The sequence below is a fragment of the Elephas maximus genome, chromosome 10, assembly GCF_024166365.1.
Source record: "Elephas maximus indicus isolate mEleMax1 chromosome 10, mEleMax1 primary haplotype, whole genome shotgun sequence".
NCBI lineage: Eukaryota > Metazoa > Chordata > Mammalia > Proboscidea > Elephantidae > Elephas > Elephas maximus.
This window is the reverse complement of record NC_064828.1, coordinates 118423485-118446618: the sequence shown is the minus strand read 5'-3', so window position 1 is coordinate 118446618 and position 23134 is coordinate 118423485. Positions and strand designations below refer to the sequence as shown.

Sequence of the window (23134 nt, the reverse complement as noted above, 5' to 3'; positions counted from 1 at the left end):
ACTTGGAGTGGCCCCCATGCAGGCCCAGAGCCTTGCCCACCCCCACCCCACACCACCTTGCCAACCTGACCCACAGGAAGCCTGGCTTCTTGGCCGCCCAGGGAATTCCGTCCGAACACCTCCCCTCCACGGGTTTCCTGTGTGGAAACTGGCCTGGCTCCCACCCCAGTGAACACAATATCAGGAGAGAGAAATCACGCTCCAATCTTCCTGTTTGCTGGGAGCAGATCCCAGGGTCTGGCCCAGCCCCCAAGGACCCCTCGCTCCCGTTCCAGGGGTGGAGCCCCATCAGGAATATGGGTCCCTGGGATACGCCCCCACCCCAGGCTACAGAGGTCCCTTGACGGGTGGAGAGCAGTCACAAAGCAGGGGCCTCCTCAGACTCCCCTGGGGCCATGGGGGTGGGGTGCCCATCAGCTAACACTGAGGCTCACTTCTAGAGAGCCACAAGCACCCGTCTCCGAGGCGCCCCAGGGCTGCCATGGAGGGGGGGCGCCGGAAAGTGGAAAAGGCCAAATGCCAAGCCGTAAACATGCACGTGAACTGTGACAGCACACACAGGAGGGCAAACAGAGGCTCAGAGATGGGCAGGACTGGCAGATCCTCCCCTCCCTGCCCCCAGTGTTCCCACCCCAGGGCAGAGCCCCCGACCCCACGTCCAGCCCTGACAGGGTTCCCAGACTTCTCCCTTGAATCCCCCAGCCCAGTGCTGCATGCTACACATGTGCACACACACATACACCCACGCCCATTCGTACACACACATACATGCAGGATGCACATACACACACATACATGCCCACATACGTCCATGCACACACAGCCCGATGCTGCATCTCACATGTGCATACACGCACACACACATACACCCATGTAAGCCCACACCTGTGCATACACACGCATACACACAGGACGCATATACACACACACAGGATGCACATACACACATACACACACATACAGGACGCACATACACACACATACAGGGTGCACATATACACAGACACACATACAGGATGCACATACACACAGACACATACATACAGGACGCACACACACACACATACATACAGGACGCACATACACACACACACACAGGCTGCACATACGTACACACAGGATGCACGTACACACACACACAGGATGCACATACACACAGACACACAGGACTCACATACACATACATACAGGACACACATTCACACAGACACACATACAGGACGCACATACACACACACATACATACAGGACGCACATACACACACACATACATACAGGACGCACGTATACACACATACACAAAGGACGCATATACACACAGGACGCACATACACACAGACACACATACATACAGGACGCACAGACACATACACACACATACACACAGGACGCACATACACACACATACACACAGGACGCACATACACACAGACACACATACATACAGGACGCAAAGACACATACACACACATACACATAGGACGCACATACACACAGACACACATACATACAGGACGCACAGACACATACACACACATACACACAGGACGCACAGACACATACACACACATACACACAGGACGCACAGACACACATACACACAGGACACACATACACACAGACACATACAGGACGCACATACACACACACAGGACACATACACATACACACACATAGGACGCACATACACACACATACATACAGGACGCACATACACATACACACACATACACACAGGACACGCATATACACACACACAGCCCGATGCTGCATTTCACCTGTGTGCACATGCCACATTACGCACACATGTGAGCATGCACACACACGTGTACACACCACACCGTCTGTGCCGCTCACCCCATCTCTGTACCACCATCTCCAACATTACTGCTTCCACCAGTGGTGGCCCCACCCTGGCCTCCATCACCACCTCACTGTCACCACCCTCCCACTGCCACCGCTGAGTCACCACCCCTGGCTGCCATCTCCCACTACCACGCTATGGGCCACTGTGGTCAACCTGTGACCGTCACACGAGGCAGCTCATGGGAGCCTTTGGAAGGCAAACACTCCAGGTGGAAGCTCCAGGGTGTGGCCCTGCCTCCTCCCCGACCCCAAGCTAGAGGGGGGATCACTGGGTACCTTTGCTCAAAGGGGACTCTGAGGCCCAGAAAGAAGGAGGGGTGGGGCCTCCTCCTCAGGGCGGAGGGTTTCTGGCTCCTTTTCCTCCCCTGTGACCCCAGCCCTTGAAGGAAGGAACCCCCTCATCCCCGCCCAGTAGGAGAGGGGCCTTGGCCTTGTGAAGCTGCAGGCCTGGTGGACACCAGGATTCCAGGACCCGGCCCACAGGTGCCCTCTCTCTTGGAGCCAGGTGGCCCATAGTCTGTTAGAGGCCTCCCCGTCACCCACCGGCCCCATGAGCCCGTCCCTGGTCGCCCTTCCTAGCCTGACCCCCTCCCTGCACCGCCTCCTTAGGTGACCTCAGGTGCCTGGGGCTGGTATACTCAGGGCAGGCAGGCAGGCCAGAACCCGCAGCATGAGTCAGGAGGCACCTTGCCCGGGGGAGCCTCCGGCCGGGCACCAGGCCACCTCAGAACCAGAGACACCATCCGGCCTGAGGCTCTGAGGATCCAAGGGTCCACACGCCCCCCACAGTCCCACTTGCCTGACCCACCACGGGAAACCCTCCCTGCAGCCTACCTGTCCCATACCTGCCTGCCTCCAAAGAGCACTGGAAGGGGGGCTTGCGCAGCCCTCCCCTCCCTGAGCCTCAGTTTCCCCAAGTTCAATAAGCTGGATGCACACAGACCCCTTATGGCCAGAAACTGTCTCCGGGTTGGACGGGGCTGCCTTCCTGGGCTTCCCTCAGACAGCTGGGTGCCAAGCAGCCTCCACTTTCCCATCCATAAAATGGGCACATCCCAGACACTCCCTGCGGGTCTCTCAGCCTGTAATGACAGGGCTCAGGCTTTGATGTCCCACATGAGAGCCGTCCAGGCCCCAGGCTGGCCCCAGGACAGGGGATCCCTTTAGAAGAGCCTCACTGTGCTGTGGGACATGGTCTGCCGGCCCCAGAGGACACCACCTGCCCTAGGCCACAGTGGCCTCCAGCCAGGGGGGCAGGAACTGCGAAGGCAGGAGGTTGCCCCAGCAAAAAGCTCTGAGCCCCTCCAGCGACTGGGGGATGGTAGGGAGCAGGGACTTTTCTGCAGAAGGAAGGGGCCCTCGAGACCTGCTCCAAGCACCCACCCCATTCCCATGAGGCACAGGTGAGGCTGTACAGCGCATGTTGGGAGGGACAGCTCAGGACCCCCAGCCTCCCATGCAGCCCTGCCAGACCCCAGCCCACCCCTGGCCCTGAGGAGGGAGCACCTGGACCCCCACACCCCAGCCCTCCCCTGACCCTGAGAATGGGGCAGCCGGCCCCAGGTGGGGTCAGTACCTGTGCTCCAGAATCAGCCCTGGGCACAGCAGCTGCAGGGCCATGGACTGGGCGAGTTTCTCAGCCCCTTCCCTCAACCAGGGCCTCAAAACATCTCCCCATCCCTCACCAAACCCCTCCTCCACCGGGCCCAAGTTCAGTGACAGAGATGCAGGCTTGGGTGGCACTTATCTGGTTGAAATAAGCTCACCCATCCCAGGAGCCAACTCAAAATAGGAGAATGGGGTAGGGGAGGGGTTGGGGCCCTGGCCACCTCCAGCCCGTAGACATGTGATTCCCCCTCAGCTGAGAGTGAGGGAGCAGGGGGGTGGGAGCAGAGGCTGAGGTGGACAGCCCTGTGGTCTGACGACCTGGCCACATGGCCACTGGAACACCTGGTCCGTTCAAGGGAGTCAGTATGGGCACCGATGGGGGCGTCTCACAAACTGTTTAGTGCCGACAGCTGGGGCCTGCTTTGTCCCCATGGAGTCTTCCTTCAGGAGAAGCATTTGTTCACACATTCATTCGTTCTTTCCTCTGTAGACACCCCGAAGCCCCACCAGCCCAGCCCAAGGGGAGACAGCAATGAGTCAGAAGCCCCAGGTCCCCGTAATTCCAGGGACTGACACTGACCACCTGAGGTAGGACTGGAGTGCTTCCGCGGCGCACACTGCTGGCTTCCAGGGGGCCGGCGTGGGGGGGTGCTGGGGTGCCAGGGTGAGGCGCGCAGGTGGTCGTGTGACAAAGGCTGGGCAGCACCCAGCGGGGGGCACTCAGGGCCAGATCAAGGCCTAGGACAATGGGGGGAGAGCCTGAGGCCTACGGATGCAGCGTGGGGGAGCCCAGTATAACACCTTGGTGGGGTGCTGGCGTGGCGACAGGAAGGCAGGTTTGAGAGGGACATGCTGAGTGTGAGGGGCCCACATGACCTCGGCACGGATGGGGGCAGGCAGCCACAGGGGCCCACAAGACCTGGGCACAGATGGGGGCAGGCAGCCACAGGGGCCCACAGGACCTGGGCACAGATGGGGGCAGGCAACCACAGGGGTCCACAGGACCTGGGTACAGATGGGGGCAGGCAGCTACAGGGGCCCACGGTGGCCTAGGAGGCACTGGGCAGGCCAAGGGGAGCCAGTTGGCGTGAGCACAGTGGGTCCATTTCCCCAAGGGCCCTGGGGGTCCCGGGTCACTGGAGTGTACAGAGAACTGGAGTCAGGACAGATTCTGGCCTAGTGCAAAAGGCCAGGGTCAACTCCCCCAGGGTTCTGGTTTGATCTGCCAATGGGCACCCCTCCAGCCTGTCTTCCAGAAGGCAGGCGGGATGGAAAGAGACCAGGCCTTTCAGGAGACCAGGGCTGTCACCCTGCCTTGATTTCCCCAGCTGACACAACCCAACAGAAGGAGCCAGGAGCCCCCCAGAAAATGCTGCCTCCACCAGCCCTGCCCCAGAAGAGTGTGACTTGGGGAGAGGGACGGTGGGGAAACATGGGACCGTCCTGCAGCCCTGCCCCCACCGATGCATGGCCCTGCGGCAGGCCTTCCCAGGACCCGTCTCCCAGCCTGCGTGCTGGGTCTCTGCTGGGCAGGCTGCAGTGCGCACCCCTGAACCCCGTGGTATGTTCCTCCAACACCCTGCCACTCCCTCACACTGGGACCTGTGGAGGGCAACACCCCTGGAGACCTTCCTTCCAGACAGCCAGTGACGCAGGAGCCGTGTGAACAATCGACGCGTCTTTTATTCACAAACCAAAGCTGTCGCAGGTATTATCTACACATTTGTACATAGGTCTGGGCACCGCCCACGGGGCAGGGAGGCCTCTGTGAGGGTCACATGCATGCCAACATCGGCCTGACATGCCCCGAGGACCCCCACCCTGCTCAGGTGCTCCGACAGGGCCCACCCCACAGTTGGAAGGGGCCGGCTAGGGGACAACGTTCATAGAAAACCATAAAAACAGACCCTTTGTCTTCAAAACCCCACTGCAAATCCCGTATTCAAATGAAAACAATATAAAAATAGGAACCTAACAGAAACTTTACAAAACCCTTGTCCCCCAATTTTTTTTTTTTTTTTTTTTTTTTGCGTACGTTGCGTTTTTGCTGTGGTTTTGGTAAGAATTCCTGCCGTGGACGGAGGCACTGTGCCCTCTGTGTCCCAGGCCAGAGGCAGCAGGTGCCAGGACAGAGGGGCCATGGTTGCCCGGCCCCGCTGACACCCCAGTGGCCACACACAGACCTGGGCCTGGACAGCTGGTGCGAGGAGACCTCCACAAAGTAGAACTCGTCCTGAATCCTAAACAAGACCCCTGACGGCCACAGGCATGTCCTGACTGGCACAGCTGTGTCCTGACGGGCACAGGCATGTCCTGCTACATAAACGCCTAGCAGTGAAAAAGGCTCGGCCAGGTCTGCGGGCACCACCACACAGGCTCCTGCCGGCACACGGGGCATGGGCGACCGCGCCGCCCATCTGCTGGTGTCTCGAGTGCTTAGCACCAAATGCACAAAGGAGAACAGTACTCATCAAGGTAAAAGGCACTTGCGTTGCTGTCTGGTGGCGGCAGTCTCTCCACTCTCTCTCACTCCCTGTCCTCAAGCTCTGCCAGCTCCCCTACCCCCACGCCCCATCGCCTCTCTGAGACCCCCGGTCCTGCGTCCTCGTCGCTCCAACCATGCCACGTTCTCGCCCCTCACACCTCACATCCTCACTCCCCCGCACATCCCCTTCCCTATGGCCCAGCCCCTGGCCTCAGACATCCACCTCCTGCGGCCCTGGGACCGCAGCAGAGGCGGTGATGCTGACGTCAAAGCAGGTGACCATCATGACGTGGGCCTTGCACAGGTTGACGCACTGCTCCAGGGCTGCTGTGGCGCGCTCCAGGGCCGCCAGGTACTCGGCCGACTCGGGCTCCAGCTCCGGGTCCACCTCGACTAGGGGGGCAGTAGACACGGGTCAGGCCCAGTGGGGGCAGCACTGACCCACCCTTCATCCTCTGCTGGGCTGGGCTCCTGTGTCCCCATCCTCTCCGCATGCCACACAGAGCAGCAGGGGCTCAGAGAAGACAGCGCCACAAGGTCAATCCAGTTGGGGGGTTGGGGGGACACTCACACTGCTCCAACCAGCGGCCCCGCTCCACCATCAGCCGGCCCTGGGTCTCTGCCAGCTCCTCACAGAGGTGCTCACGCCAGGCCTGCACCTCCCGCAGCCGCTGCAGCCTGCGTTCCGCCAGTCGTGGACGGGCGCCCATGCTCACCATGCCCTGAGGAGACGGGGTTCAGGGTACACCCACTCCAACCCCACACCCTGCCTGCCAGCCAACACCCAGCTCGGCCACAGTGGGGCCAGGTGCTCTGGAGGCCTCTTCTCAAAAGTATCCCCCGCCCCAGTGGGATCCCAGGGCAGCAGCCCTGGCCTGGGACCTCCTCCAGCCATTCGCCCTCTGCCTGGGAGAGCTGGGGCCGCACACTCAGGGCAGTGGGGCTTCCCTACCTTTTCCATGTCTGAGAAGGGCTGTGAACAGAGGAAGGACAGAGTCAGCGAGCTCAGCGAAGCCCCACCAGAGCACCCACTCCTGAGGCCTGGGCTTCCCACCACCAGACAGCTCGGTTTTGGGACCCTCATCAGCCCCACCCTGTCGGCCCCCTGGCCCTGACCTCAGCCGGGTCCTCTCGCAAGGCTGCCCGGTGCCGCTGCAGCCTCTGCACATCGTCAATCTCATACACCTTGATCTCGAAGGGTTCCTTCAGTGTGCCGGCCAGCGGTGGTGGCAGGTCCACCCACTGCCCCGTGAGGCTGGGCTTCCGACCCAGAGCAGCAGCATCAGGCAATGGGGCCGGGATCAGCCGCCGCCGCTGAAGACCTGGAGCAGAGAGCCAGCGCATGAGCACAGCCCACCCGGGAGGGGAGCGGGACCAGGGAAGACCATGGGGCCGGTGCAGACACCCTCAGCTTGGCACCCACAGACCCAGCTCCAGTGGTTAGAGGACAAGTCTGGAAACAGAGCCGTGGGGTTCCTGGCCTGGCTCAGTTGACCTCTGCCCTCCCATCCCCAGGACGGTGATCGTGGTCAATTCCCCCTCAATCCACCCAGCATTGGGCCCCCTCGGCCCTGTCCAGCCTCAGCCTCCAGACACCAGCTGCCTGCTGAGGCAGCAGCCCCTGTCACCCCTCACCTCAGGGCGACCCCACTCCCCACTGCACACCCTCCCTGCTGCCCACGTCCTGGGACGCCCAGCCCCCACCCCAGCCTTCCCCTCACAGCTCTCTCCCAGGGTGCATCCTGCCCCTCCCCCACTCATCCATGAAAGGAAGCAGGCCCACAACCCAGGGTCCCCAGAACCAAGGGTCTGGGCAAGGAGCAGGAGCCGCCCTGTCTGAGGGCTTCCAGGCAGGTGGGGTGCAATCCAGGGCACGCTAGCCAAGAACCCCAAAGCCATGTCCACTCTGGGCTTTCCAAGGCCCCAGCTAGGTGACCCCAAGCAGGGTGCTACCAAGTGGATGAGACCAGCCTCAGGCAGCTAGGGTCTGAGGGCTCAGCAGGGCACGCTCAGAGCTTATACACTGTAGAGGGCTGTCACGTGTACAGGCTGAAAAGCCTGGCACATCTGTATGCTGTCTAGCGCTGTGTGTACCTGGGGTCCATAAGGGCCGGGCCCATCACGTCTCACAGATTCATAAACTACAGAGAGCCACGAACATCTATACAGGGAAAGGTCTCGCGTATGCCGAACCGCCAGGGGCCGTGTGTATCTGAGACCCCTGCAGGCCAGGCCCATCTTCACGCATTCCCCAGGTTTAAACACTGTACAGGGCTGTGCTCACCCATGGCCATCTTCTTGGGGGACTCACCTGTGGCCCTCTTCTTGGGGGACCTGAGGCTCCGGGAGCGGGCGCCCACGGAGGCAGTCCCGCTCTCGCTCATGGAGTCAGGGGCAGAGGAGGCACTGCCGGTGGCCTCGCTGTCACGGATCATGCTCTCGTAGCCACTGCTGCCGCCGCTGTGGTAGAACAGGGCAGTGCGGCCCATGGCGGGCGGAAGCTCACCGCTCAGCACGCTGCTGTTGTCGCTGCCATGCCCACTGCTGTAGCGCTGGGGCCGCCGCGGCGCTGTCACTTTGCTGTAGGGTGAGGGCAGGGCTGGGCCTGTGGGTGGACGTCCCTCCCCCATGTGCATGCCGTCGTTACCGCCGTCTGAGTCGGCCACGCCCCACAAGGGGCCACTGTGGCCAGGGCCACCACTGGCCGCCAGCTCATGGACGCGGCTGTGGGCAGCCCGCAGTGCCTGCTTGGTGCCCATGACAGTGCCCCGCCCAGTCTTGGCCCCTGCACTGGGTGCTGCCCGAGAGGCCGTCCTGGGGCCCACGACGGGGCCGCTGGGGGTTCTGCCCACCGCAGAAGGGGCTAGCGACCTCACTGAGGCACTCAGAGCCCTCGCCCCGCCAAAAGCCAGGCTGCGGCCCTTGCCCCCTGCAACTGGGGGCTTGGGGGTCCCGATGCCCTTGGCGGGGCTGCCCCTGCAGGTGGGAGCATGCCCCGGCGTGGGGCTGGTGGATGGCACCCCCAGCCTGGGCACGGCCCGGCCTGGCCGCCCAGCAGGCTCCCTGGCCCTGCCACTGCCGTGCGCCAGGCCCTCGGGCCGCTCGAGCGACGCAGGACCAGCGGGACGGTGCACAGCCTCAGCCTTGCCAGCCCGAACCTTCAGACTGGAAGTGGCCCTGGGAGCAGGGTAGTCACCCCGGCCGCTGGGCCTGGCCTCCTCTTCCCCTCGGAGGGCAGTGGCTGCAGTGGCCCGGGTGAGGCCCACAGCTGGGGTAGGGGCCGGGGCCAGGCCATTCTTGTGCTCCAGGCTGGACTTGCGCACGGGCGGGGCTGGGGGGGCCATTCCACCGGGCCTCAAGAGGGGGCCACTCTTGGGAGTGGCGCTCTTTTTGCTGGAGGGGGCCTTCAGGCTGCCCCAAGAGGCTGTGGCCTCAGCCAGCATATCCCCGCAGGACGCCGTGGGCGTGGTCACACCCAGCGTGGTAGCGCCCCTCCTCAGAGGCGGGATCCGTGCCTCAGGCCGCTGGGCTGCCCTGGCGACCACTTCACACCCGTCCACCACCCTCTGGGCACACGCTGGCGGCACGTGGGCATCAGGCGGCCAGGGCGGACCCGCAGAGGCCGCCGGGACCACGTCAGCATCATCTGCACGGAGCAGCCACGGGTCCTCGAACAGGCCCTCGGGGCCACGGGGGCTCTGGCCCAGGTGCAGGCCACTCTCTCGGCCTGCAGTGGAGGTAGTCCTGGGTTTCCGGGGAAGGCTGGAATGGATAGTCTGTGCTGGCAGTGGTCCCCGTGGGGACCCCACCCGGGACACCCTGCCAGACCGGGAGGGGGCTGCAGGGGCTGAATCCCCCAGGTGAGAAGCCCGGGCTGGGCTGTCCAACCTGCTTTGCTCTGGGAGCCTGAAGTTGCCATCCTCTGGGGAGCCCTCCAGGGCAGGGGGTCCCTGGGGGCCAGGCCCTGCCCGAGACTCAGGGCTGAGTGGGTCAGGGCTGGCCCAGAAGGAGGGCTGGGGCGTGGGGGCTTGGCTGTCGGCGGCGCAGATGCTAACTTCGCTGAGCCAGGAGCTGATGGGAGAGCCATGGCTACCGCCAGCACAGGCAGCCTCGTCCAGGAGCCCCCTGGGGCTGTCGGCAGTCTGTGAGGTATAGGCATCGAACTCGTCATTGATGCTGCTGATGATGCTGACTGGCCGAGAGCCCGAGGCCAGGGCCTGCAGGGAGCAGTCGCTGCTGAAGCTGGCCGGGCTGGTGGGCCGGGGGCCGGCGAGGCTGCCCAGGGGCAGCTCCTCCACCACAGTGAAAACCAGCTCGTCCTCCCCGTTGAGCTCCACAGGCTGCCGCAGCGTCACCGTAGTGGTCAGCAGGCCCCGGTCCAGGCAACGGCTTCGAGGTGGCAAGCGGGGGCAGCCCGCAGGGGGTGTCCGCACTGCGCCCCCTCCCCCAGTTTCCTCTGGCTGAGGTGGTGGTGGAGGGGCCGGGCTGGGCAGCCGCTTCCTGCTCCTGGAGGCCTTGTCTGTCACGGGCAGCTCAGGCCTGGGGCCACCATCTTCTCTCTGGTCTCCCCAAGCGCCCGTCCTGGAGGGTTCAGGGGTGCCCCCAAGGGGTTCTGGGTTGGGGCTGTCCAGAGTTTTGCTGGCCGCAAGCTGAGCACTCGAGGCCTTCCTGGGGGGTGCCACCTCTGGGTGCAGGGGCTTCCTGGGCGGGGGCACCGGGGGGCCCTCGCTGCCGTCAATGAACTCCAGCCTCTCCTGCAGCTCCGCGAAGGTGCTGCAGCGGAAGTGGTCGCAGTCAGCGTCCCTCGGCCCCTCTGAGGGCCGGCGGCGGCCCAGCGCAGGAATAATGGGCACGAAGTCAGGGGGGCCCTCGTTGTCAGTCAGCTCACGGTCTGACAGCGCTGCCCCGCCAGGCCCCACGTAGATGACAGTGTCACAGGACTGCTCACTGCTTGACGAGTAGTCAGGGTCGCAGGGTGCCCGGCGCTCGGAGTCTGGGGCCGAGGTGCGTGGGGGGCAGGGCCGCAGGGCCCGGGATCGGCGGGCACGGCCCTCCTCGCACGAGCTCTCTCCGCCTGAGGAACTGGACGCGTACTGGGGGGGTGGGACCAGGTCAGCAACCAGCACCCCCTCCACCCGCAACCTGCCCACCCCCACGAGCTCCTGGCAAAACCTATCTCCTCTCCCTTTAGACCTCCACCCCTACGAGCTCCCGACAGAACCTATCTCCTCTCCCCCTGGACCCCCATCCCCACGAGCTCCTGGCAGGACCTGTCTCCTCTCCCCCTGGACCCCCACAGCAAACATGGCAGCAACAACTGTGCTAAAGAGGGTCACATGCCAGTAACATGACACAGACAGCTCATTGACCCCACAAGGATGACAACATGGACTGTTTTGCAGGCAGGAAACAAGCCCTCAGGGGAGGACATGTGCCCACAGACAATGCCAGACGTCTGACCCAGAGCGCCCTCAGACACCACAGCAGGCCTGTGGGGCATAGTGGGCCTTCCTGGCCTCGGGGAGGGGCAGGCAGGCAGGCGGGATAAGACCACGTGGGTTACCCCAATGGCCCATGCCCACCTGGAACCCGAGAGAGGCTGGGCAACTGCAAAGCCCTCTGTGGCAGAGGCCGTGACCTCGCTCATGCTGCGCTGGGACCCTGGCCCACCAACCTTGGCCTTCTTCCGGCGCAGGCGGTGAATGCGAGCAGCCAGCTGCACGGTGCTTAGTGTCTCAGCGTGGCGTGCTGGCGCATCCGAGACATGCGCGATCATGGTGGTGCGGCAATTCGTGGCGGCCAAGGACTCGCGCAGCAGCATGGTCAGCCTGTGGTCCCTGGGGCCAGAGGGGAGCTCAGGGCAGTGCAGTCAGCAGGGTCGGGTCTGAATGGCCAGGGTACAGGGCCCCCTAGGCTCTGGTCTGCACCACCTCCATCCCCACTCCCTGAGATCTGGGACTCCACCAGCCTGGACCAGCAGGGGCTGTGCTGGACACCCCTCAGTGGCCCCATGGAGCTGCCTCAGCCGTCCCCCAGGGCTCATCCCTCACCTGTAGGGCACGTGCTTGGCTCCATTGACCAGGGCCAGGATTACACTGCCCAGGGCCGACAGGGACAGGCACAGGGGGCCCCCAGTGGCCTCCCCGCCCTGGCCAGGTGCCGCTGCATCACAGCTGCCCAGATCGATAAGGTGCAGGCGGCTTCGGCCTCCAGACACTGCAACCCAAGGACAGGCGGTGAGCGTGGCCACAGGCACAGACCTGCCATCATCATGGGCCCTGGGGAGGCCTCAGGGGCACCCCAGGGTACAGGCACCACCAAGGTAGACATCTTCGGGGTGGGGGCAGGGGGTCAGGGAAGGTGGGCCTACTCTCAGGCAATATACACACACACATACACACCACCCGTTCACATACACACTCACACCACCTATGCATGCAACATACATGTGCAACACACAGCCTGTGAACACTACACATGCCATCCACCCACACACACACCACGCATGCATATACCACCTATGCACACACATACCATGCACACACACATGCACACACGTGCAGACACCCACAGACATGCTCACACATACACATACCATGCACACACCCACACACACACGCACACACCATGCACACACACATGCACACACGTGCACACGCCATGCACCCATGTGCACACCATGCACACACACGCACACACACGTACACGCCATGCACACACACGCACACACATGTACACGCCATGCACATACACACACACCATGCACACACCATGCACACACGCACACACACACATGCGCACACCATGCACACGCACACACACACCATGCACACACATGTACATACCATGCATGCATACACACCATGCACACACACAACCATGCACACACATGTACATACCATGCACGCACACACACCATGCACACACAACCATGCACACACGTACATACCACTCACACACCATGAACACACATGTACATACCATGCACACACCCACACACACCATGCATACACGTGCACACAGACACCTGCAGACATGCACACACACGCACACGTACACACACGTGCACACAGAAACCCACAGACATGCACACACACACACACCATGCACACAAGCAGACCTGGAGCCTGGCACCTACTTCCACCCCGGCCGCACTTTTCCATGCAGTACTGGTAGACGTGCAGCGTGAACAGCAGGTGGGAGCTGCACCGGGCATCCTCACCACAGCCAGGTCGGCTGGAGCTGCGGGCAGCCAGGGCCGCGTCCAGGTACAAGGCTGCCCTCTCGGCTGTGGGCGCCCGCAGCTCGCTCTGGTTCTGAAGCTGTGGCAGCAAGCGGGTGAGGCTCCTCAGTGGGTGGGCCACACACCCCGCCCGTCCAGTCACCCGCCACAGGGAAACACATGGGAGCTGGTATACCTGTGCCCCGCAGATGGGGTCCTCCTGCAGGTACACACCCGGGGACTGTGCGTCCTGGAGGCTGCCGGAGGCCAGGTCAGCCAGCAGGTCGCGCAGGCTCTGGTCGCGGCCACACACCTCCACGGCCGAGACGCGCACCGAGAAGCGGGTGCCTGTGCGTTCCTTGCGCTCATGGATGAGCTTGAAGAGCCAGGAGATGGCACAGGGCACGACACCCAGGCTCTGTGGAGAGCTGTCCTTCCCGATCATGGTGTATGACTTGCCTGAGGGCCATGTGCGCATCAGCACCCCAGGCTCTGCGCCACAAGCGCTAAGGGCCAACCTGGGCCACTGAGACCCCAGGAGCCTCCTCTAATCCAATCCAAGGCCTTCCAGGCCTGCAGTATGTCTACACAAGCCCCCAGCCTGCTCCGATGGAGCGTGACCCTCCTTCCCCACCCAGAAACAGGGACGATGGCCAGGAAGGGCAGCAGAATTATCTAGGGGATGGCAGTGGGAACTTACCAAGGCTCGTGTGGCCGAAAGAAAAAATGCAGCCATCAGCCCCGCTGACCACAGCCTGTAACACGTCAGCCACGGTCCCTGAGCAGACTTCTGCCTGGGGAAGGGCCCATAGAGAATGAGTGAGTCAGTGCTGGGCCGAGGGGGCTGCAGCCTGGCTGTCCCCATCACGTAGCAGTCAGCTCACAGGGCGCCAGGCCAGCATACACAGGACCACAGCGATCTTGCATGTGCACAAGCATGCACAGAGCACACATGGACATAACACAGAAGGCCTACAGCACTCGTGGGATGTACCAACCATGCACACGGTGCATGGACACGTACACGTATCACACAGAAATCACACAGACACCAAACCACACCGAGGTCACTCAGCCAGCATGGACACACACTCGGAACACAGACCACAACATGCAGAGACACGCACACGATCACACCACTCCTGGCACCCATAGCGGGTCCCAGGCAAAACACTGCTGCTCTGAAAGCTGGGAGTGGGGCTTCCCCTGGCTCCTCTGCTGCCCAGGAGGCAGCGGGGGACAGGAACAAAGGCCCCGCCTTCTCACCCGCTGTGGACACACCGGGGGGATGGCTGCCAGGGTCCAGTGGTCCATTTCAGCCTTTCTTTGTCCTCGCAGACCCAACCCCCATCCAGAGCTAGCGCCCTGCCCCATCCCAGAAGGCCCGCTGCCCCCGCACAGTACCTGCTCCGAGTCCTGGGGAAAAACGGCGTCAAAGGCAAACATCCTGGGCACTGCGGCAGTGGCTGCACGCCGGGGGCCAGCACTGCCTGGGGGCCCAGCGGCCGGGTCATAGAGGGTCAGCTGTTTCTTCCTCGGGTCCACTTTCAGGAAGGACATGGACTCAGCCGAGCGCTGGGCGCCCTGCGAGGGCCAGATCCGCAGCATGACTTTTACCTGGGGAGGCGGAAGGCGGTGCCCGAGCATCTGAGTGCTGCCCGCCAGCCACCTAATTACAGGGCAGGAAGCTATGCTGCACGGGCCGGCAGGCCAGGCCCCAGCACGGCCCCCAGCCCCCACCACAGGAATGCGAGCTGCCTGAGTGAGGTCAGCATGGCCCAGGGCACCCTACCAGGCAGCACCAGACGGAGTGGGGCTGGGGGGGGGGCTCCGGGCACGCCAGGGGGCAGAGGGACCAGCCCTCAATGTGGGTGTCCTGGGAGCCTGTGGCAGCAAGAATGGCACACATGCACCCCAGCCCCCTGCTCCTCAGGAAAAGCAATCACCGCTGTGACCCCCACCCTCAGGGACCACAAGGGCTCGACCATTAGAAACATGCTCAGAGAGGCTGCCGTCTTGCTGAGTCACAAAGCCTGAGAGCAGTGAGGCTGCCTGCCTGGGTCTCCTGACACCCAGCCAGGCGCCCCCAGGACCTCAGGGCTCTCACCCCCGCCTCCCTGCACATCCCAGCTCTCCCCCACTTGCCCCAGGGAGGAGATGGGACCACTGCCCCACCCTCCAGCCCAGGAGGCTGAGACGTGGGTGTCAGGTCAGGTGCCCCTTCGTCCAATTCATTCATTCACGCATTATTCTTTTTTGCCGCAATTGTTCTAGCCAGATGGCCAAAGTGCAAGCAGTTACCAGTTCTGTCACCGATGGCAAACACCGAGGGCAAGGTGGCCTGAGCTTGTTCCTCTCCTATCCCTCTCCACACCTCCTCCCCATGGCCCCAGGGGGTCAGCCTCTGGCGGGCTGTGGCAGGAGAGCCAAGGCACAAAACCGGGGCTCCGCCCTGCCTGGGCCCCAGAGCTGCGTGCAGCAGGAAGGGCTGGAGTGTAGGGGTGCAAGGGCTGGAGGCTTGAGGGCCAGGGCAGGCGGGGCCTCAAGGAATCCCAATGCTTGCATTTCACCTGAGGGCAATGAATTGGTGGGGTACTTATTGCGTGTGTGTTTCCACCTGTCCCCGAGGCCTGCCAGCTCCGTGGGGTAGGGTCCAGCTTGGACTCGGCTGTCCCCAAAGCTGGGACAGCAGCCTGCACATAGTAGGTGCTCAATAGACAGTGACCAGCAACATCTCCAGCGTCGCTGAGAACATGGCGTTGAGGGCCGAGCCCAGGGCCTGGGAGAGAGGCCAGGCAAGAGGTGTCATGCTGCAGACACCCCTAACCCTGAGTTGAGAGCAAGCACCCCACAAAGTGTCCATTGTGTGGGGACGCCGCAGGTCTAGGGGGCAGGCTGAGGCACCAGGTCCCATTTCCTGCTGGAAAACACCCACTGCCCACTGTCCGCTTGCTGATAAAATCTCCACGTTCTCCACCACGGTGTAAATCAAATTGCCCGAGACTCATTTCAGAGCCAATATTTTTCACGGATTTAATTGTAAGTGACAGATACATAACGCCGGCAAAATTGGTTTACTGCGGGTAGTTCACACGCAGAGCCTTCGACTCCCCTTCAGCGTTGGGCAAATTGATATGCAAAAGTGCTCGGAATGAGGAGTCGCTGTCCTCCCGGGAGGAGTGTGAAAAAAAACGCTCTCCATTGTGCTCCTCAGAACCTGGCTCCATTAGGCAGGAATCGATTCCTTTATTCCCCGATGACATGAACAAAACTACTTCATTTCCAAGCGCCGCCGTGGAGCAAAGGAAAATGTGCACTTCCCGGTAATTTTTGGCAATTTTTTTTTCTGTGTGAACTCTCCGCCACTTCAGGAGCCAACTGGGTCCTGAGAATTTGAGAGAATTCCTAGCGCGGAAAAGAGGCGCCCAAGAAGCCAGCTATTTCGCTCTTGACAAGACACACCGCCACCATCAGTGACAGGCTGCCCTCTGGAGCAGGGATATTAATCCCAACATGGGGGCTGCAGGAGGGAAGGGGTCAGGCCGGGGGTGGGGGCAGGGGTACCAGCCAGGCAGCCCAAAGCTGGCCTGTCCTGGCCAAGCGCACTGGGCCATTGTCTAGGCTGGAGAATCCTGTCATTATCTGGGAAATGATGGGGTCTTTGCAGACGACATGCACGTCAAATCTCTCCCCTAAATGTTCAGATATTACAAAGCCTCAATGAATAGAAGCCTGGGAGGAAAAAACACATTTTGCATAAAAAAGGGCTTGCAGCACCAAGCGGGGAGGGGGAGGGGCGCCGCAACACCCACCAAGAAAGGGATGTCTTTTTTAATACCACAATATGATGAATTATCTTAAGTAGCACGTTAACGTCAGAAATGGAAGGTAATCTAACTTCTTTTCTGTGACAACATAAAACGCCTTTCAGGCAGGCGTTTCTGACTGTGGGGTCCGTGCTGACAGCACGGGGAGCCAAAGTGGTACGGTGGGCGGCTCCTGGCCGAGGGCTCCTGGCCTCTGGGGAAGGTTGCGCGGTTGGAACTGGGAGAAGGGGGGCAGGGGGTCTGTATGAAGATGAAGGGAAAGCCCCAAGGGGGAGGCAGTGGGGGAAGCTGCCCCCTGAGTAATAACACAAAACAGCAACAGGGAAGGTACCACATGCTAACCAAGGACCCGCCACCACGGGAACCTCAAAGCTCCCTCAGGAGACACACCGTGCTGCCCCATTGCAAATGGAGAAGCTGGGGGTCACAGACAGGCGGGTCCGGTCACAGAGGGAGACCCTGGGTCCGTATGTCAGCAGGATCCGTGGCCACACTGCCCATCCACCACAGCCACTGGCCTCACAGGTTTCAACTCAACTCTACCCTGAGTCAGTGCCCGGTAGGCCAGGTGGCCAGCTGGTGAGGGTAAACAGCCCAAAGGCCAGAGTCAGGCAGGAGACAGAAGTCCCTCCCACCCCCTCGGGCCCTCAGCACTGCCCAACACAGGGTCAGGCCACCGTCACTCAGCAGACCTCCTGAGGGCCAGGAGCTGGGGCAAGAGCGCTATCACCAGGCGGCTGGTATCCTGCCCTTATTCTGGCCCTGGGCTGGGCAGACAATGAGGCGGCCTCTCCAGCACAGAGCCATCCTGTGACCACCCAGGAGGAGCTGGGGGCCAGGAAGCTCACCGCCACCCCCCTCCCCGAGCCATGGCGACGGGGCCGAGAAGAGACGGGGCCGAGAGAAACACTTTGTCCACGGTCACGCAACCAGTGGGGGCTGTCCCGGGGAGACTTAACTCAGAGGCCCACTAGAAGCACAACGCCCACCAGGGCCTGGACACATGTGGAGGGCATAGCCACACTTCCTGCAGGTGACCTCGGAGACATTCACGGAGTCCACACCCCAACCCAAGGCCACCAGGGCTATGAGAAGTACCTGCCTGCCTCCATACGCCTCCCCTCACAGGCTGCCTGGCCCCAATTCCACACCGCATTCCTCAACTGGGCCCTCCCTCGGCACTCACTCCAGCCCCCCAACAGTGGCCACCCTCATTTCAGGCCAGAGCTGAGCCCTGTGGGCCACAGAGGGAGGCAGTTGCCCCGGGAAAGGGGTTGGGGGGCTGTGGGGCTCTGGGAGGTCAGCCACACCAGAGACTCCCAAGCAAGTGCTGCCTTGGGTGGGGCCTCGGGGGGTCACAGCCCCAAGTGGCGCTGACACTGGTCATCACAGTCACCAGGACTGAGACTCAGCCAGCTGACCAAAGCCCTCTAGCCAGGACACCGCCAGACTGGGCCAGGACCTACCCTCTCTGGAGCTCAGCTTCCCCAGTGAATCAACAGGTCACACCTGTCCCTTTTTCTGAGCGTGTGGCAGGCTGCGGCTGGGACCTGGCCCACCCTGAGGGCAGGAAGGCAGCCCCCAGCAGAGATGCAACGGGGTTCCTTTGCTCAGACCCCCACTGTGGACCTGGCTGCCCCACCCCCACCCATGCCTCCCCACCGCTCTCTGCCTCCCGGCCAGCCTTAGCCTCCCCATCTGCAACCCACTAGCCACCCCAGTCAAACCTAGGAGGAAAAAGTGGGTCCCCCACCTCCAGCTGCCCCTCCCTGCCCCTTCTCAGATAGCCATGCCCCACCCCGAGGGTTACCCCCATTACCCCCAACTCAGGTGGAGTCTACCTTTCCAACGCCTCCAGGGGTGTCCTTGGCCTTGGAAACCCTGAGCAGGCAGGGGGGCGCGGGGGGCGGCCACAGCTGCAGGATGCCACTGAAGTCTGTGGGGTAGGTGGAGACACCTCGGGTGGCAGGGGCCGGTGGTGGCGGCGGTGGTGGCTTCTTGCGCTTGGAGGCCAGGCTAAGCTTCTGGGCGGCCCTAGTGGGGAGAAAGGGGCTCAGCGCAGGCACTAGTGGCCATTTCCTGCCACGGCTGCCCTGGAGACCCAGCCAGCCATGTTGGACCCTTGGACCACATCAGACCCACGGGGACACGTCGGAGGAGACAGCAGTGACTCACAGTAGCCCTGCTCTCGGGGCTCCCAGCAGAGCTTCCCTTAGCTCAGTGGGCTCTCCTCGGGCACCCGGCTGCCACGCAGACGGAACGGGCTGGAGCGGCTCCTCGTGGGGGGCTAGGCCGCCTCACGTCCCCATCCCAGACAGCCAGGCTCAAGGTGGCCACTCACAGGCAGTGTGCTCATGGGACCATGACTCAGTCCATGTGCCTTCATTCACCGCATGACCACCTGAGGCCCTGTGTGTGGTCCTGATGAAATAATGCATTCCAGGCACACAGCCCAGTGGTCTGCATACATGAAGAGCTCAATAAATGCAGGACCCACGCCGTCCAGCACACCTCACACCCTCATGCACTCACTGGGAGTGGAACTTCCATCCCTACTGCCGCCGGCTCAAAAGCCAGCCCACCCTTCCACTCCTGGGCCGCTGGGAAGGCCTCGGCCCGCTCTCCTCCTCCTGCGGCCCCCACCATCCTGCCCCTGCTCACAGCACCCACAGCAGCCAGAGACTTGCAGGAATGCAGATTCTCAGGCCCCACCCCAGACCAAAAGATCAGAAACTTGGGGCAGGCCCAGACATCTGGGCTTGAACACGCCCTTGGGGGGGATTCTGGTGCAAGCTTGAACGCCAATGGTCTGGATGGCGGGAACGCCCAGCCTAAGCACACACGCGTGCACACACACAGACAAGCACACAATCACACAGATACACGTGCACAAATACACATACACACACATACACACAATCACACACGTGCACACACAGAGGTACACACATACACACCTGCTCACACACTCTCTCCCTCACACAACTCTCACAGCCCCAGGCCTCTGTTCACGGATTCCCCCAGGGACCTGGTCACCAAGCTCTACTCTGAACCCATCAGTCCCTGGGGGTTTCTCTGCGCCACCAGCCCCTCCCTGCAAGGGTTGCCACAGCATCCCAGCAAGCCCCCTGTGGCACACCAGCACCCACCAGACGGTGGGCCTCTCAGGCTACACTGCCCTCCCTGGCCTGCCCACCCTGCCAGCAACACCAGGGACCCCACAATGTGCTTCAAACACAGGCCTGGGTTTGCACTCAGGCTCCTGTGGCTGGAGGCTTGGGCCAAGGTCTCCCTAAGAGGAGGTGGAGAAATCGTGGGGCCGCCCCGCGCCCTGCACCCCAGTCCCCACCCCTGGCTCCCCAGCCCCCGCCCACCTCCCCTCAAAGTCCCCCAGGGTTCTCAAACCTAAGTTGTCTTCTCAAAGGGACCCCGAAGTGGATGGCCAAACCCAGCGCAGCAGCCCAGGCCCTTCCATGGGCTTCGGTGGCGCCTCCTGTCCCCCTCCAGGAGCTCCTGCTGGCGTTTTGCTAAACCCCTCTTATCTTTAATAGGAATTGTCTTTTAAGAGGCCCCAGGGACGGCTTTCCTCCTAGTGAGGTGTCATCACAGAAAATAAAAGTAATCTATGACAGGAGGCTGCAACCGATAGAGCACCGCAGCCACCACGGAGCCGGGGGTGGGGGGGTGCCTGGCAGAGGGGAGGGGAGGAGGCCAGCAGGGGCTGCGGTGGAGCCCTCAGCCTCAGGCATCTGGTCTCTGGCCACTGTAGCAACTGACGCTCGGACAGGGCCCCAGAGACCCCAGACTCCAGGCGTCATGAGCACACCTATACCAGCTGACCAGGTGTGAGCCAGCCTGGAGCTCCTGAGCCAGCTCATGGTCACCTTGCAGTCCTGTTGTTACACGCGGTCGAGTTGACTCTGACTCACAGTGACCCATGCGACAGAAAAGAACTGCCCCACAGGGTTTTTTAGGCTGTAACCATTTTTTTTTTTTTTTTTGGAAGATCACATGGACAGATTGCCAAGTCTTTCTCCTGTGAAGTCGATGGGTGGGCCAGGCCAACAAACAGCCATAGCCAGATAGGCCTTTGCCCAGCCCCCTGGGCCTGGCAGGGTCACCACAGGCACTGTCTGTGCGTCTGTGCCACGTCCATACCCCGAGGTGGTCACCTGCAGTCTGGGGGGAGGTAGGGGTGTCCTGAACCCACCTCAAGTGTCCAAGGGCAGGTAAGCCTGGGGGGACCCGGCAACATCAAGGCTGAAATCAAATCTGTAGGCTGAGGCCAGAACGCCCATGGGTGTCACGGAGCTGGGGTGCAGTTGACAGTTGGGGCAGGGGAGATGTCCCCACAGGGCACACCCCAGCCCCAGGGCACCTGGACGGAGGTCTCTGAGGTCCCTGCCAGGCTGGGAGTCGGATTTTACTGTTTTTTTTTTCTGACCTGACTCGGGTGCCTCCCTCCCCTGCCCGCCAGTCCCCAGCCACTGCTTTATGGGCTCCCTCCCCAGTGTGACTCAAAGGCGCGTCACGGTTAGTGGGGCCCCAGGACAGCGCTTTCCCCTTTGATGGCAGTCAGCCTCCCTGGGAACCTGGACACGCCCACAGCCCACACCCACATCCACTCACAGGCAGTGCGTTGCCCACAAGGCCCTCAGCCTGTTGGGGGTGTAGATCTGGTTCTTAAGCGGTGAAGGAGGAGAAGAGCGGGTCAGGGAAACATCAGGCCCACAGAGCAGGAAAAGGGAGACGTGGGCCGAGGCAGCTGCCACACTCGGGGGACCTGCCAGTTGTCAGGGGTGGCTGGGAGGTGAGGGCATGGAGAGGAATGGGCCAGGCCTGCAATGGTTTCACTCTGAAGGGAAGACTCAGGAGAACAGGAGCTTTACCTGACAGTGCACCCTTCTCATCCTCAGGAGACACCTCCCCTAGGAAGGCCACCCTAACACCCCCGAGCTGGGCTAGGGACCCCAGGGACTCCCCCAGGCCCTGTGCACCCCCCCATACCATAGGGCCACCCCCTGCCCTGCAGGGTGTTTGCCTGGACAGCTCTTCTCTCAGGTGCTCAGAACACACCTGTCAATGAGTGAATGGATGAATGTATGAGTGAACAAACAAATGAGGGAGAGGGTGGCTCCTCCCACCGGCCAGCCCCTCACTGCCATCCTGCTGGGCCTTCCCCGGCTCACCACCCTGGAAGTATTTTGTTTTTTCTGCAAAGAAAAGCTGCCTCCCCGACAAGAAGGTGATTCCACACTGGCTGGCCTGACGGCAGAGCCTGAATCACCTGAGACACGCACCAGACCATCCTGACATATGAGGGTCAGTTTCGGCCAAGTCGCCGCTTCCTAAGTGCTGGGATGAGGCTGTCCCTGCACCCACCCCCCAGGGCCCTGAGATCCCCCAGAGTCTCCATCCCAGTGCTGGGGGGGGTGGCATCTGTCAGCTGAGGGGCCCCAGTCCACCGCCACAGGGACTCGCAGGGACCAGGGGACCAGAGCCTCTACTTCTGCCTGACACGTGCTGTGCTGGAATACTCCCCTTCACTGGGATCTTGGCCCCAAGGCTTCCCAGGAGCCTTCCTGCTGGACACCCACTGGGCCTCCTGTGGGCCTCTGGTGACACCCACCTGGTGTCTGCACCTCTACCATGTTCCAGGCAGGGGCTAGGGGCTGGGTTCCAGGCCAGACGGGGTGGGGGAGGGCTGCTGAGGCTGCAGCACCCCTGTGTGGATGGAGGCGGCAGAGGCAGGAGGGTCACAAAGCAGGGGGACACAGAACGGGATGCAAAGCAGGGGACACAGTGGGGGGACACAGTGCAGGGGGCACAGAAGAGGGGGACACAGAGCAGGGGACACAGAGCAGGGGGACACAGAGCAGGGGACAGGGAAGAGGGGGACACAGAGCAGGGACACAGAGCAGGGGACACAGAACAGTAGACACAGAGTAGGGGACACAGAGCAGGGGGGCACAGAGCAGGGGGGCACAGAGCAGGGGGGCACAGAGCAGGGGGCAGAGAGGAGGGGGACACAGAACAGGGGACACAGAGCAGGGGACACAGAGCCACGGCATGAGCCGGGCAGTGGGGATACGGGTGCAGGGAAATGCGGGGCCCCATGCTAGGGAT

The 23134-nt window shown here is 62.1% G+C and overlaps 1 protein-coding gene across 2 annotated transcripts in view; it reads right to left on the bottom strand.

The window, feature by feature from the left end:
* Positions 1-6148: 6148 nt before the first annotated feature.
* The window catches only part of KIF26A (kinesin family member 26A), a 39626-nt gene continuing 22640 nt past the window's right edge, over positions 6149-23134 (bottom strand). The window contains exons 5-16 of one of the 2 annotated variants that reach the window (XM_049897974.1): positions 18850-19042; positions 14586-14798; positions 13882-13975; positions 13378-13640; positions 13098-13281; positions 12010-12175; positions 11634-11796; positions 8271-11052; positions 7076-7281; positions 6912-6932; positions 6531-6681; positions 6149-6352 (exon numbers count right to left, since the gene is read on the bottom strand). In XM_049897974.1, coding sequence (XP_049753931.1) covers positions 6171-6352; positions 6531-6681; positions 6912-6932; positions 7076-7281; positions 8271-11052; positions 11634-11796; positions 12010-12175; positions 13098-13281; positions 13378-13640; positions 13882-13975; positions 14586-14798; positions 18850-19042 — 4618 coding nt within the window. In that variant the 3' untranslated portion in view covers positions 6149-6170. The remainder of the gene's footprint in view (positions 6353-6530; positions 6682-6911; positions 6933-7075; positions 7282-8270; positions 11053-11633; positions 11797-12009; positions 12176-13097; positions 13282-13377; positions 13641-13881; positions 13976-14585; positions 14799-18849; positions 19043-23134) is intronic. The other variant, XM_049897975.1, reaches the window with a different exon arrangement.